General features: G+C 47.7%; 1 protein-coding gene across 1 annotated transcript in view; it reads right to left on the bottom strand.

Moving 5' to 3' along the window:
- The window catches only part of LOC145357877 (F-box only protein 39-like), a 47266-nt gene extending 34548 nt beyond the window's left edge, over positions 1 to 12718 (bottom strand). Inside the window, exon 1 of the mRNA XM_080211434.1 lies at positions 12591 to 12718. Within this exon, the coding sequence (XP_080067560.1) occupies positions 12591 to 12662 (72 nt within the window). The 5' untranslated portion in view covers positions 12663 to 12718. The remainder of the gene's footprint in view (positions 1 to 12590) is intronic.
- Between the last annotated feature and the right edge of the window lie 791 nt (positions 12719 to 13509).

Genomic DNA, 13509 nt, shown 5'->3' with positions numbered 1-13509 from the left:
GGGTGAAGAAACGTCTCCTCACCTCTGTCCTACGATGGGCAGCATAAACAAGCTGACCAAGGGACAGAGGGTGAGAACTCAGACAACCATAAGCTATAACAGCAGGTGTGAATGTTTGGATGTTGTAACCATGTAGGTGTACCTCGTTAGTAATTAATCATTATAATTAGATAAGCATATAGAGGCTATAATTGGTTAATTATATTCATCTGGCATAATTGAAATAATCATTTAATTGTAATTGGATATCAATTACTTCAGAACGAATGTATACTTGTGATTGATATATGCAAATTATTTGTAAGTTAAGCAAAGGTATAATTGTTCATGCCATGTATCACTCAGCAAGACAGTACGCCACCTTGTGGAAGGCAGACATCTCACTAAAGCATGTATAAAAGATCAATTTCAAACTCCAAAAGCTTTGTCTGATCTGTTGAGGGTGCGAAGTATGAATTTCGCTGGATAACAGTATTAACATAGCTGATCATGGCATTGCTACATCATCAAAGCATTTGGCAGTTGGAATCATACCTCTATCTTTCTTACAACTCACTAGCTGGTGTTGGCAGGTTAATGACTCTATGTTTGCCGGACATATAATATTAAATTGAATCAATTCTGTATATGGGAGAGAGGTGAAAGTTGATACTGTTTTAAATTAGTGCTAGCAAAGGGAGAAATCAGAAACATTTGGTTTCCAAAACAATGGCAGCTGCTTTCTTCCAACCGCTTCATCAGATTCAAGTTCAACACATCCCGAGGGTGGATATAAGCTGCTCTGATCATATGCTCTGTCCCTGCCTGCTCTGCTATCAACTACATGCTTTGCAATTAATCTCTGGAAATGGGAGTACCATACCGACTGCAGTGGTTCAAGAAGGCCGCCTTCTGAAGGGCAGTTAGGAATGGGCAATAAATGCATATGGCCCTCCCAGCATCATGCTGTTCCTACTTCAGGTCAAAGGTTAATGTCCTCTTCACATAGAATCTTACAGTGCAGAAGGAGGCCATTTGGCCCAAAGAGTCTGCACCGACCACAATCCCACCCAGGCCCTCTCCCCCCGATACTAAGTGGCAATTTAGCGTGGCCAGTCCATCTAGCCCACACATCTTTGGACTGTGGACAGAAACCGGAGCAAACCCGCACAGACACAGGGAGAACGTGCAAACTTCACACAAACAGTGACCCAAGCTGGGAATCGAACCCAGGTCCCTGGTGCTGTGAGGCAGCAGTGCCAACCACTGTGCCACTGTGCCGCTCTTGTTTTGCAGCTTCAGGCTCTCTGCCTCCCTCTGTAGATGGGATCATTTCTGTGACTCCATTGGGGATTTTGAGCCCCCATTCAGTCTTTAGTTTAGTTTACTTATTAGCGTCACAAGTAGGCTTACATTAACACTGCAATGAAGTTACTGTCAAAATCCCCCAGTCTTCACACTCAGGTGCCTGTTTGAGTACACTGAGGGAGAATTTAGCCTGGCCAATGCACCTAACCAGCATGTCTTACGGACTGTGGGAGGAAACCGGAGCACCCAGAGAAACCCCACACAGACAAGGGGAGAATGTGCAGACTCTGCCCAGACAGTGACCCGAGCTGGGAATCGAACCCGGGTCCCTGGCGCTGCGAGGCAGCAGTGCTAACCACTGTGCCACCATGCACAAGAGGAAAAGGAAAGAGGAGAAAGTGGTAAATGCGCAAACAGAAAGAGAGACAGAAAAACAGAAATAAAATGTACGCAGAATAGGGGACATTGGGTGGGATTTTGCAGCCGCAACCCAGGCGGGGGTTCCTGCCATGTCGTGATGGCGTTGGGTCATCAATCTGACGTCATCATACCAGTCCCCGATATTACGGGAGGTGAGCAGGTGCCAGAATTGGAAAACCACCCACCGTTTTAAAGTGGACCATGGCCACATGATTGACCTTGGCAAAGAGCCAAAGGTTGGCAATTTTTCATTGCTCATTCTGTTGTTTTGGGTGTTGGAGGGGAAAAGGTCTGAAGAGACTGTTGCGGGAAAATTTCTGGAGGTGGCCAATTGCCTCCGAAACAATTTGGAACTCGCAGGACAAAATCTCTGTGCAAAAGACGTAGCTGATCTATTAAACAGAAAACATGAAAAACAATACATTACAAATGTACAGCTGACTGCTGTCTCACGGAAGGTTAAACAGCTCCACAAACAGAGCTACAGAACCTGTCCAGAAGAACTGAATTATAGAGCCAAATATAGATCAATTATATTTTTTTATAATCAATAATTCTGCCTTCCATTAGCTTAAAATCAGGTTCCACTTAACAATGAACATCAATACAAATCTCGATCAATCATAAATTTAACAGCATTGCAACATCTTATTTGTCTAACTGATTCCCCTCTTGCACTAACCAACTAACTCTCTGTCACTAGGAGCTGCCAATGCCAGAAATCCAGCAGCTGGAGATGCACAGAGTCCGAGGCACCCAGTGAGAAACCTGCTACGTGGCCTCTGCTGATGTCTCCCTGCTGGGAGAATCGCCCCCTATCGCGTTGGGTTGTTTTAGCATATCGGATAAGTGGTAATTCTCAGGTTAAATCACTGCCAGACCATAAGACCATCAGATATAGGAGCAGAATTGGGCCACTCGGCCCATCGAGTCTGCTCACCACTCAATCATGGCTGATATTTTTCTCATTCCCATTCTCATTCCTCTTCCCTCTAACCCCTGATCCCCCTATTAATCAAGAATCTATCTATCTCTGTCTTAAAGACACTCAATGACCTGGCCTCCACAGCCTTCTGCAGCAAAGAGTTCCACACATTCACCACGCTCTGGCTGAAGAAATTCCTCCTCATCTCTGTTTTAAAGGATTGCTCCTTGAGTGTGAGGTTGTGTCCTCTGATTCTAGTTTTTCCTACTAGTGGAAATATCCTCTCTACATTCATTCTATCCAGGCCTCACAGGAAGTTTCAATAAAATCCCTCCTCATCCTTCTAAACTCCAACGAGTACAGACCCAGAGTCCTCAACCGTTCCTCATATGACAAGCTCTTCATTCCAGGGAGCATTCTTGTGAACCTCCTCTGGACCCTTTCCAATGCCAGCACGTCCTTCCTTAGATACAGGCCCCAAAACTACTCACAATACTCCAAATGGGGTCTGCCGAGAGCCTCAGAAGTACATCCCTACTCTTTATTCTAGCCCTCTCGACCTGAGTGCTAATATTGCATTCCCCCTCAAAGGGGAGGGAAGCCTGTGCTCATCTGGGACTATGGCAATTTAAATTTACCTCAAGTAAATCTACAAAAAGCACAAAGAACAATTAATTTTCTTGTTTGTTCAAAAACAGTATCAACTTTCACCTCTCTCCCATATACAGAATTGATTCAATTTAATATCCACTCATTCAATTGCTGGTGCAAAGATATTTTATCAAAAACAGAAGTTGAAATCTGACTGCCAACATGACATTTGATTTCAACAGTCAAGGAATGAACCATTTGTTTGAGTATGTGCCAGATGGAGAAATGCTGAAATTGAAAAGAATATTAGTGAACGTGCTGTAACCAATGACAATAATACTTCATGCTTGTAAGCATTGTTAAATCTGTGAACTGGGTTGGACGATTCACATCTGGAGCCCAGTTTCAACGTCTAAGACTCTGGGTTGTGAATCATCAATTTACAATTTTTTTTAACAGCATTGTAGTGGCTGAATGATGTTTTCTGCTATGTTGATTGAGTGATAAATGTTGGCAAGACAACTCCATCCACACTTACTGCCTTGGGAAATCAGCCAGCATAATCAAAGAACACACGCATCCTGGACTTACATAGTGGACTTTTACAGTCACTTTGTTACAATGTTCGCATGCCTACTTGTGACTAATAAATAAACTTTTACTTTAACTTTTTCCTTTACATACTGTCTCCCAGCTTGGGAAAAAAATACAAAAGTCTGAAAACACGTACCAGCCAACTCAACATAAGAACCTAAGAAATAGGAGCAGGAGTAGGCCATCTAGCTTCGAGCCTGCCCCGCCATTCAACAAGATCATGGCTGATCTGAAGTGGATCAGTTCCACTTTCCCGCTTTCCCCCCATAACCCTTAATTCCCTTGTCTATCAGAAACCTATCTACCCGTGACTTAAATATATTCAGCGAGGTAGCCTCCGCCACTTCAATGGGCAGAGAATTCCAGAGACTCACCACCTTTGAGTGAAGAAGTTCCTCCTCAACTCTGATCTAAACTGCACCCCCCCTTATTTTGAGGCTGTGCCCTCTAGTTCTGCTATCCTTTCTAAGCGGGAAGAATCTCTCTACCTCTACCCTATCTATCACCTTCATTATCTTATACGCCTCTATAAGATCCTTCCTCATCCTTCTAAACTCTAACGAGTACAGACCCAGTCTATTCAATCTCTCTTCATAGGCTAACCCCCTCATCTCCAGTATCAGCCTAGTGAACCTTCCCTGCACTCCCTCCAAGGCCAATATATCCTTTTGCATATGCAGTGACCAAAACTGCACACAGTACTCCAGTTGCAGCCTCACTAGTACCCTGTACAGTTGCAGCAAGACCTCCCTGCTTTTAAATTCTATCCCCCTCGCTATAAAGGCCAACATTCCATTCGCCTTCTTGATCACCTGCTGCACCTGCAGACTGAGTTTTTGCGATTCGTGCACAAGGACCACCAGGTCCCTCTGCACCGTAGCATGCTGCAGCCTTTCGCCCTTTAAATAATAATCCCTCCTACTATTATTTCTACCAAAGTGGATAACTTCACATTTGCTAACATTATACTCCATCTGCCAGGTCCTCGCCCACTCACTCAGCCTATCCAGATCTCTCTGCAGACTTTCCACACCCTTCACGCAATTTACTTTTCCACTCATCTTCGTGTCACCAGCAAATTTCGTTACCCTACACTCAGCCCCCTCCTCCAGATCGTCTATGTAAATGGTAAACAGTTGAGGCCCCAGCACCAATCCCTGCAGCACTCCACTAGTCACCAACTGCCAACCAGAATAGCACCCATTGATTCCAACTCTCTGCTTCCTGTTAGACAACCAATCCTCAATCCATGCTAACATCTTACCCCCAACTCCATGCACCCTAACCTTTTGCAGCAACCTTTTGTGAGGCACCTTATCAAACGCCTTCTGGAAATCTAAAAACACCACATCCACCAGTTCCCCTCTGTCTACCGCACTAGTCACATTCTCTCTGTGTCTGCGTGGGTTTCCTCTCGGAGATCCAGTTTCCTCCCACAGTCCAAAGATGTGTGGGTTAGGTGAATTGGCCGTGCTAAAATTGCCCCTTAGTGTCCAATGATGTATAGGTTAAGGGGATTAATCATGGTACATGTGTGTGGTTAAGGAGATTGGGTAGGGGAGAGGGCCTGGGTAAGATTCTCTGTCAGAGACTTGGTGCAGATGCGATGGCCACTGTCTGCACTCTCAGGATTCTGTGATTCTATGAACATCCACCTAGGCCAGGTTTATTGTGCCACTCTGATCGCCTTCTGTCCTAAGGGAACAAGTTTGCTGGAGTCCCCTCTACACATGCATCACTCAATCCTCGATGCATCTTTGACCATGACTTATCACTGTTCTGGTCTCAGGACCCCATCTCCCAATTATCTAATTCCTCAGTGCCACTTGTTGCTGGTTTCTGTGCTGCTTCTGGTCAGCTGCCCAGCTTTTAAAGATGACACCAGCAATCAGTCACCCTGAACATCACCCTTGCCCGTTCTTGATGCCTGCCCACTCCTGATAATATGGAATTTACTTTCAAATAACAAAAACAAACCTGGAACTGAAAGCTGGTCTCAGTAATCATAGAATCGTAGAATCCCTATAGTGTAGAAGGCCATTCAAGCCCATCAAGCCTGCACTGTCATGTGAGTGTACCTTTAAGAAAGTTTTTTTTTTAAAAAGTCATGCAGCTTACAGCTTCAGCAATGTCATTGAAGGTGGAGCTAAGCTGTGGCAGTCAGGTGATAGGATTTTTTTTTCCTTTGGGCTTTCAGTTTTGTTTTGGGGAGTGTGTTTGAAGCAGTTTAGCAGCAAGCTAAGAAGCAGTCTCTCTCTCTCTCTCCCTGTTCTTCTCTTTGTTTGGTTCTGAAGCTATTATCAGATAGCTGAAAGGGAGGCTCATTGCCAGCCTGCCTTAAAGAAGCTGTGTTTTAGGGAACAGATTCAACTACAACCTCTTCTGAGTTTCTTCACGAGGGATTTTCAGCATTCAATCCAGGGGGCTGAATTCCTGTAACCAGTAGGCATTACCCTATACTGTATTCTGTTTATTTCGAGGGTTTTGTGTACTGGATGTTGGCTTTGGTTGGAACACATTTGAGATATTTCCTTAAGAGTTATACATTATCGTGTTTGTTGTATTTCTTGTTTGCAATTGTTAAAAGTTCTTGCTAATTTTCTTACTACACATGTCAACAATATTCTTAATTAAACTTTGCTTTTGATAAATGCCCCTTGTGGGTCAGTTGATTCACACCTGGAGTGAAACCTCTCATGCTCATCCCAGCCAAGTTCAATATAAAAAGTTACAAGTCAGGTGACTTTCTTAGAACACCTTGAAGTATCCAACCTGGCTTGTAACAGCACTGACAACAACCCCACCCAGGCCCTATCCCCGTAGCCCCATGTATTTACTCTGGTAGGCCTCCAACACTATGCGGTAATTTCACATGTCCAATCTATCTAACCTGCACAACTTTGGACTGTAGGAGGAAACCGGAGCACTTGGAGGAAACCTGTGAAATGGTCATCAATTGTCATAAAAATGCTTCTGGTTCACTAGTGTCCTTTAGGGAAGGGAATCTGCCAGTCTTACTGGCTCTGGCCTACATGTGACTCCAAAGCCAAAGCAAAGTGGTTCACTCTTAACTGCCCTCTAAAATGACTCAGCAAGCCTCTCAGTTGTATCAAACCACTACAAAATCTAAAAGGAATTAAACCAGATGGGCCATCCATTCACCTAGACCTTCACTGTCACTGGGTCAAAAATCCAGGAATTCCCTACTTAACACACTGTAGATGTACCTACACCCCACATGGGGAGGCGATGGTCTACAGGTATTATCATCGCTAGACTATTAATCCAGAAACTCAGTTCACGCTCTGGGAACCTGGGTTTGAATCCCGCCACAGCAGATGGTGGAATTTGAATTCAATAAAAAGTATTTGGATTTAAGAATCATGACCATGAAACCATTGTCAATTGTCGAAAAATCCCATTTGGCTCATTAGAGTTTATTTATTAGTGTCACAAGTAGGCTTACATTAACATTGCAATGAAGTTACTGTGAAAATCCCCTAGTCGCCACACCCCAGCACCTGTTCAGATGCACTGAGGGAGAATTTAGCATGGCCAACCCACCTAACTAGCACGTCTTTCAGACTGTGAGAGGAAACCGGAGCACCCGGAAGAATTCCAGGCAGACACCGGGAGAACAGGCAGATTTCACACAGTGGCCCAGGCCGGGAATCAAACTTGGGTCCCTGGCGCTGTGAGGCAGCAATGCTAACCACCATGCCATACATCCAGGATATCACAGGACAAAGAGAGAGTAGGCTGAGAGACCAGGCTAGGAACAGCAGGCACGGGAAAGCAGCGCTAGGGGAACAAGTCGGGGAGAACAGGCCAGGGAGAGCAGGCCAGGGGAGAATAGGCCGAGAGAGAGCAGGCTGGGGGAGAGCAGGCTGGAGGGGAGCAGGCTGGGGGAGAGCAGGCTGGAGGAGAGCAGGCTCGAGGAGAGCAGGCTGGGGGAGAGCAGGCTGGAGGGGAGCAGGCTAGGGGGGGGAGCAGGCTAGGGGGGGAGCAGGCTGGAGGAGAGCAGGCTGGGGGAGAGCAGGCTGGAGGGGAGCAGGCTGGGGGGGGAGCAGGCTAGAGGGGGGAGCAGGCTGGAGGAGAGCAGGCTAGAGGGGAGCAGGCTGGAGGGGAGCAGGCTAGGAGGGGGGAGCAGGCTAGAGGGGGAGAGCAGGCTGGGGGGGGGAGCAGGCTGGGGGGGGAAGCAGGCTGGGGGGGAGAGCAGGCTAGAGGGGGGAGCAGGCTAGGGGGGAGAGCAGGCTAGGGGGGAGAGCAGGCTAGAGGGGGGAGCAGGCTAGAGGGGAGCAGGCTAGGAGGGGGGAGCAGGCTAGAGGGGGAGAGCAGGCTGGAGGGGAGCAGGCTGGGGGGGGAAGCAGGCTGGGGGGGAGAGCAGGCTAGAGGGGGGAGCAGGCTAGGGGGGAGAGCAGGCTAGGGGGGAGAGCAGGCTAGAGGGGGGAGCAGGCTAGAGGGGGGAGCAGGCTAGGGGGGGAGCAGGCTGGGGGAGAGCATGTTGGGGGGAGCAGGTTGAGGGGGAGCAGGCAGGGGGAGAGCAGGTTGGCGGGGAGCAGGTTGGGGGGGAGCAGGTTGGCGGGGAGCAGGTTGGGGGGGAGAAGGTGGGGGAGAGCAGGTTGACGGGGAGCAGGCTGGGGGGGAGCAGGCTGGGGGGAGAGGTGGGGGAGAGCAGGTTGGGGGGCACAGGTTGGGGGGAAGCAGGTTGGCGGGGAGCAGGCTAGGGGGGGAGCAGGCTGGGGGAGAGCAGGTTGGGGGGGAGCAGGTTGGGGGGGAGCAGGTTGGCGGGGAGCAGGCTAGCGGGGGAGCAGGCTGGGGGGGAGCAGATTGGGGTGGACCATGTTAGGGGGAGCAGATTGGCATGGAACAGGTTGGGGGGAAGCTGGTTGGGGTGGAGCAGGTTGGGGGGAGCAGGTGGGGGGGAGAGGTGGGGGAGAGCAGGTTGGGGGGCACAGGTTGGGGGGAAGCAGGCTGGGGGGGAGCAGGCTGGGGGGGAGCAGGCTGGGGGGGAGCAGGTTGGGGAAGAGCAGGTTGGGGAAGAGCAGGTTGGGGGAGAGCAGGTTGGGGGAGAGCAGGTTGGGGGAGGGAGCAGGTTGGGGGAGGGAGCAGGCTGGGGGGGAGCAGGTTGGGGGAGGAAGCAGGCTGGGGGGGAGCAGGTTTGGGGGGGGGCACATGCCGGAGGGAGCAGTTTGGGGGGAGGAGTCTGGGGGGTGGAGCAGGCTGGGGGGAGCAGTTGGGGGGTGGAGCTGGCTGGGAGGGGCAGGCTGGGATGGGGAGCAGTCTCGGGGTGGGGGGGGAGCAGGCAGGGGCAACTGTCACTCAATAATTCATGCCAGGCTGGATCTGGCTACCACTCATGTTCACAGCACGAGCCACCCCGGGGAATGTTACTGAAGGGAACCAAGTGTAATGAGGATAAGGCTGGAAAGTGGAGTTGAGGATAATCAGATCAGTCACGATCTCATTGAATAGCAGAGCATAGTTGATGGACCAAATGGCCTACTTCTGCTCCTCCATCTTATAGCTGTGTGATAGTGAGTCATGCTGAGTGAGATGAGTGAGCATTGTGTCAGTGTCTGGGAAAGGAGGAGCAGGAGCAAGTGCAGAGGGCCAGGCCCTCTTCTCCTCCTTCTCCTTCTACAACAGTGCAGCTACAGCATGGAGAGAGTAGCCGGAATTTTACTATCTTGCCTGCCCACACACCAAGGGAATTGGAATGGACCATGGAAAGATCCATTGACCTCAGGTGGGATTTTCTGGTTTTGGGATGAGCAAGGCCGTAAAATCTGGCCCAGCCTTTCTTTTCTATCAGGAACAGATAGTTAAAAAATATAAAACAAGGGTTTTTTTTTTCAAACTGGATTGCAAGTCTTGAATATTCCCCCCAAATATGAATCCACTGTTATTGTGTACACATGATGTGGAGATGCCGGCGTTGGACTAGGGTAAAAGAGAAAGAAATTCTGGGAGAACTCCCACCCACCTGACGAAGGAACAGCGTGTTCCGAAAGTTTGGGGTGTTTGCTATAAATAAACTTTGAACTGGTATTGTGAGATTTCTTACTGTGTACACACACACAGGGTGCAATGTATGTAACGAGGCAGTCACTGCAAATCACTAAGTGGGGTTTCGCTGTCAACAACATTGCACAATGCTGTTAAACTACAAGCTGTATATTCAGGGATGGTTTGTTTAAATAATCGCGATTGACACTAACACTGCATTCTATCTTTGGCACAATTAATAATTAATGGCCCATCCTTCATATGTAATGCATGGCATCTGTAACCAGATTCCACATTTCAATAAAGACCGCTCTGTGATGGCTTCATGAATTCCCATTACAGGAATTGGAGCAGGCGAGGGACAGATCATGGCAAGTTCCATTGGCATTGGGCAGGATTTTATGGCCTTGGGACAAGCAAGGCTTTAAAACCCCACCCAATGAGTTTCGCCTCTTTTTCATGGTTTCTGTTTTGTTTGAAAGTGGGATTGCAAAGGTAATGTCACCTGTAAAACATCCTCTCGATTTATTCATGGCGAATGAGTAACAGACAGCATGGCGGCACAGTGGTTAGCACTGCTACCTCACAACGCCAAAGACCCAGCTTGGATCACTGTCTGTGTGGAGTTTGCATGTTCTCCCGGTGTCTGCGTGGGTTTCCTCCAGATGCTCCTGGTTCCTCCCACATTCTAAAGATGTGCAAGTTAAGTGCATTGGCCATGCTAAATTCTCCCTCAGTGTACCCAAACAGATGCCAGAGTGTGACGACTAGGGGGTTTTCACAGTAACTTCATTGCAGTGTTAATGTAAGCCTACTTGTGACTAATAATTTTTTTAAAAAGCCACTTATCGTAAATGGGTCCTCGGTGTTTGCAAGCACAGAAGATAATGAAGCTGTTATGGCCCAATATAACTGAAGAATTGATGAAGAACTTGAAGAATTGATGAAGAACTCGAAGAATCGATGAAGAACTCGAAGAATATTGTAGTCACCTGGCTGCGAGTAGATGGTGGTGTCCACAATTACCACTATGGAAAAGACCAACTTGGTGAACAGAATCGTCAATTTTCTGGCAGGACAAGTCTATTCCCAGAGATGAATCTTGAAAAGAGAAAAGCATGGAGGGAGAGAGTTAAAGGACAGGGAGGGAGACAGGGGGGCCCAGGAAGAGGAGACACTCCTGACCCTGGTTATAAAGAGCAGCCAAGATGTGTGTAATCCCTCAGGGAGAAATGAGCACAAAACAGCCGAGTATGTTTTGTCTGCGTGCGTACGTGTCTGTGGTCGGGAATTAAACATTGCAAGATCCAAAAAGAAAAAGATCTCAAACATGAATTCTTGGTCAGAAAGATGATCACGAAAAATTGTGCTTTGATCTGATAATTTCGTCTGAAGTTGTCAAAATTCTGGTAATCTGAATGAAAGCTGTGATTAGTTTGCTATGACTCCTGGTTGTCAGGAAGAAGCAGTCCATTCCTTACGTCATAAGGCAATAGGAATATAAAGAACAGCTCTGCTGCAAGGTAGTAATTTTTATTCGCGTGCACAGGGAAAGTCTCGCAGTTCCCAGGCTGGTTTCAGAGCGAGAGGAGAAGGTAAGCATGTTCCCTGTCCGACCTTGTTGTGTTCGCTCCCTCGGGACTGGGAGCCAGGCAGCTCACACCGGCTGCTCCACAGAAAACAACACGAGTTCCAAAGTTGCAGAGATTTGCAAACTCTGCGAGTAATCTCTAGATAGGGGGTACGAGACGGAGTTGCAGTGAAGTGGTCTCTTCCTCCATTTACCATTTCAGATAATGACTGGAGTTGGAATTGCTCCCACAATGCTGATTAAAACTGGTATTTGTACATTGTCCCACTTCCTTGCAAGTGAGAAGATTGCTGCACTGTGGATGGATTAGATCATGATGTGGAGGTGCCGACGTTGGACTGGGGTGAACACAGTAAGAAGTCTGACAACACCAGGTTTAAGTCCAACCGATTTATTTGATAGTAAACTCACAAGCTTTGGGGGTTTCTCCTTCCGTCAGGTGAATGGAGAGTTCTGGCCTCAGACAGAGCATCTAACAGCACAGTTTACAGATTACTGATTTAGAATGCGAGTCTTTGACAAATAAATCAGTTGGACTTAAACCTGAGTCCAATAAATCGGTTGGACTTAAACCTGGTGTTGTCAGACTTCTTACATGGATTAGATCAGCCAACTTCTCCTGATTCCCCTCCATTGACCACCCTGCCCCCAACCAACAAAATTAACTTGACTGGAAGTTTACAGTCTGGCCAGCAAGTGAAAGTAGTGAGGCCAGACTGCTGTGCCTCCCTTTGCCAAATACTCATTTGCTCTGGGTTCAGAAATGTACAATGTTCACTTGGGCACATTCCTGTTTGATAATGGTTTATGAACTCATTTAATAATTTACTGATTTACTCACACATTCTGTACTTCTTTCTTTTCAGGAATTTACCAGTACAGTGAAAGAGCAATGCGAACAAGCCTTCAGTTCAATTTTCTAGCCCTGTCGGTACAGCTCATACGTAAGTCACTGATGGTTTAATTCTTAAGTTCAACGAACTGGATGTGATTTACAACTCTTCCCCTTTTTTGTTTTGTCACTGCTCGCTATTTTGTACAGAGCTGGCATGAACACGATGGGTCAAATAGCCTCCTTCTGTAATATTCGATGTGCATGCAGCTAGTGAGTTGTAAATTAGTGAGAGTACTGATCAAAATGATTTGTTGCCAGCATTAGTCCATGATACACACCTGAGTCACTGAAGACAAGAGACTTGTATGTTTCTTGGTTGAGAATACTGTTTCTAATGTCAGCCAAGCCATCGCTGATAAAGTGAAAGACTCCAACTACTTTCCCCTCCTTTCTCTCTTGGCAATTAGCGTTGAATTGTTGCAATCACCCTTCCTGTCTGAATTAGTCATGACTACTCGTTTAAACAGGTTTGAAACACAACCTCCATCGCGCCTTCGCCCCCCGGAGGGAGGGAGTCCTACTGCCGGGAGCTGTGGGCGAATGGGATGGCCAACTGGCCTCACGGCCCAACAGCGCCACTGGGAGCAGTAGCTACTTGCGGGTACTGCAGGCAGTTCCTGAAGAGGAGTCGCCTGAAGCCTGAGGGGCTGGGTTTTTTTTCGAAGAGTGAGTTAGAGCTGGTGAACTTTACAGGGAGTGGTACTGCGAGATAAGCCCAATGTCCATAAGACATGGGAGCAGAATTGGGCCACTTGGCCCATCAAGTCTGCTCTGCCATTCAATCATGCCTAATAATTTTCTCAAGCCCATTCTCCTGCCTTTTCCCCATTAGCCCGATTCCCTTACTAATCAAGAACCTATCTATCTCTGTCTTGAAGATACTCAATGAGCTGGCCTCCACAGCCTTATGCAGCAAAGTGTTCCACAGACTCATCATTCTCTGGCTGAAGGAATTCCTCCTCATATCTGTTTTAAAGGACTTGAGGTGGGAGGCCAGAGTCGCAAGGGCGAGAGAGTCGTATGGTTTTGGGTAGCTCCATTGGGCATGGGAGGCACGTAGAAACATAGAAAATATGAGCAGGAGGAGGCCATTTGGCCCTTCAAGCCCGCTCCGCTATTCATTATGATCGTGGCTGATCGTCCAACTCAAAAAGGGCTTAGGAGAGCTAGGAGGGGGCATGAGAAGTCCTTGGCAGG

The sequence above is a fragment of the Carcharhinus amblyrhynchos genome, chromosome 24 (genome assembly GCF_965287045.1).
Source record: "Carcharhinus amblyrhynchos chromosome 24, sCarAmb.v2.hapA, whole genome shotgun sequence".
Classification (NCBI taxonomy): domain Eukaryota; kingdom Metazoa; phylum Chordata; class Chondrichthyes; order Carcharhiniformes; family Carcharhinidae; genus Carcharhinus; species Carcharhinus amblyrhynchos.
The sequence above is the reverse complement of the archived record's forward strand: the minus strand, read 5'-3'. Positions and strand labels throughout refer to the sequence as shown.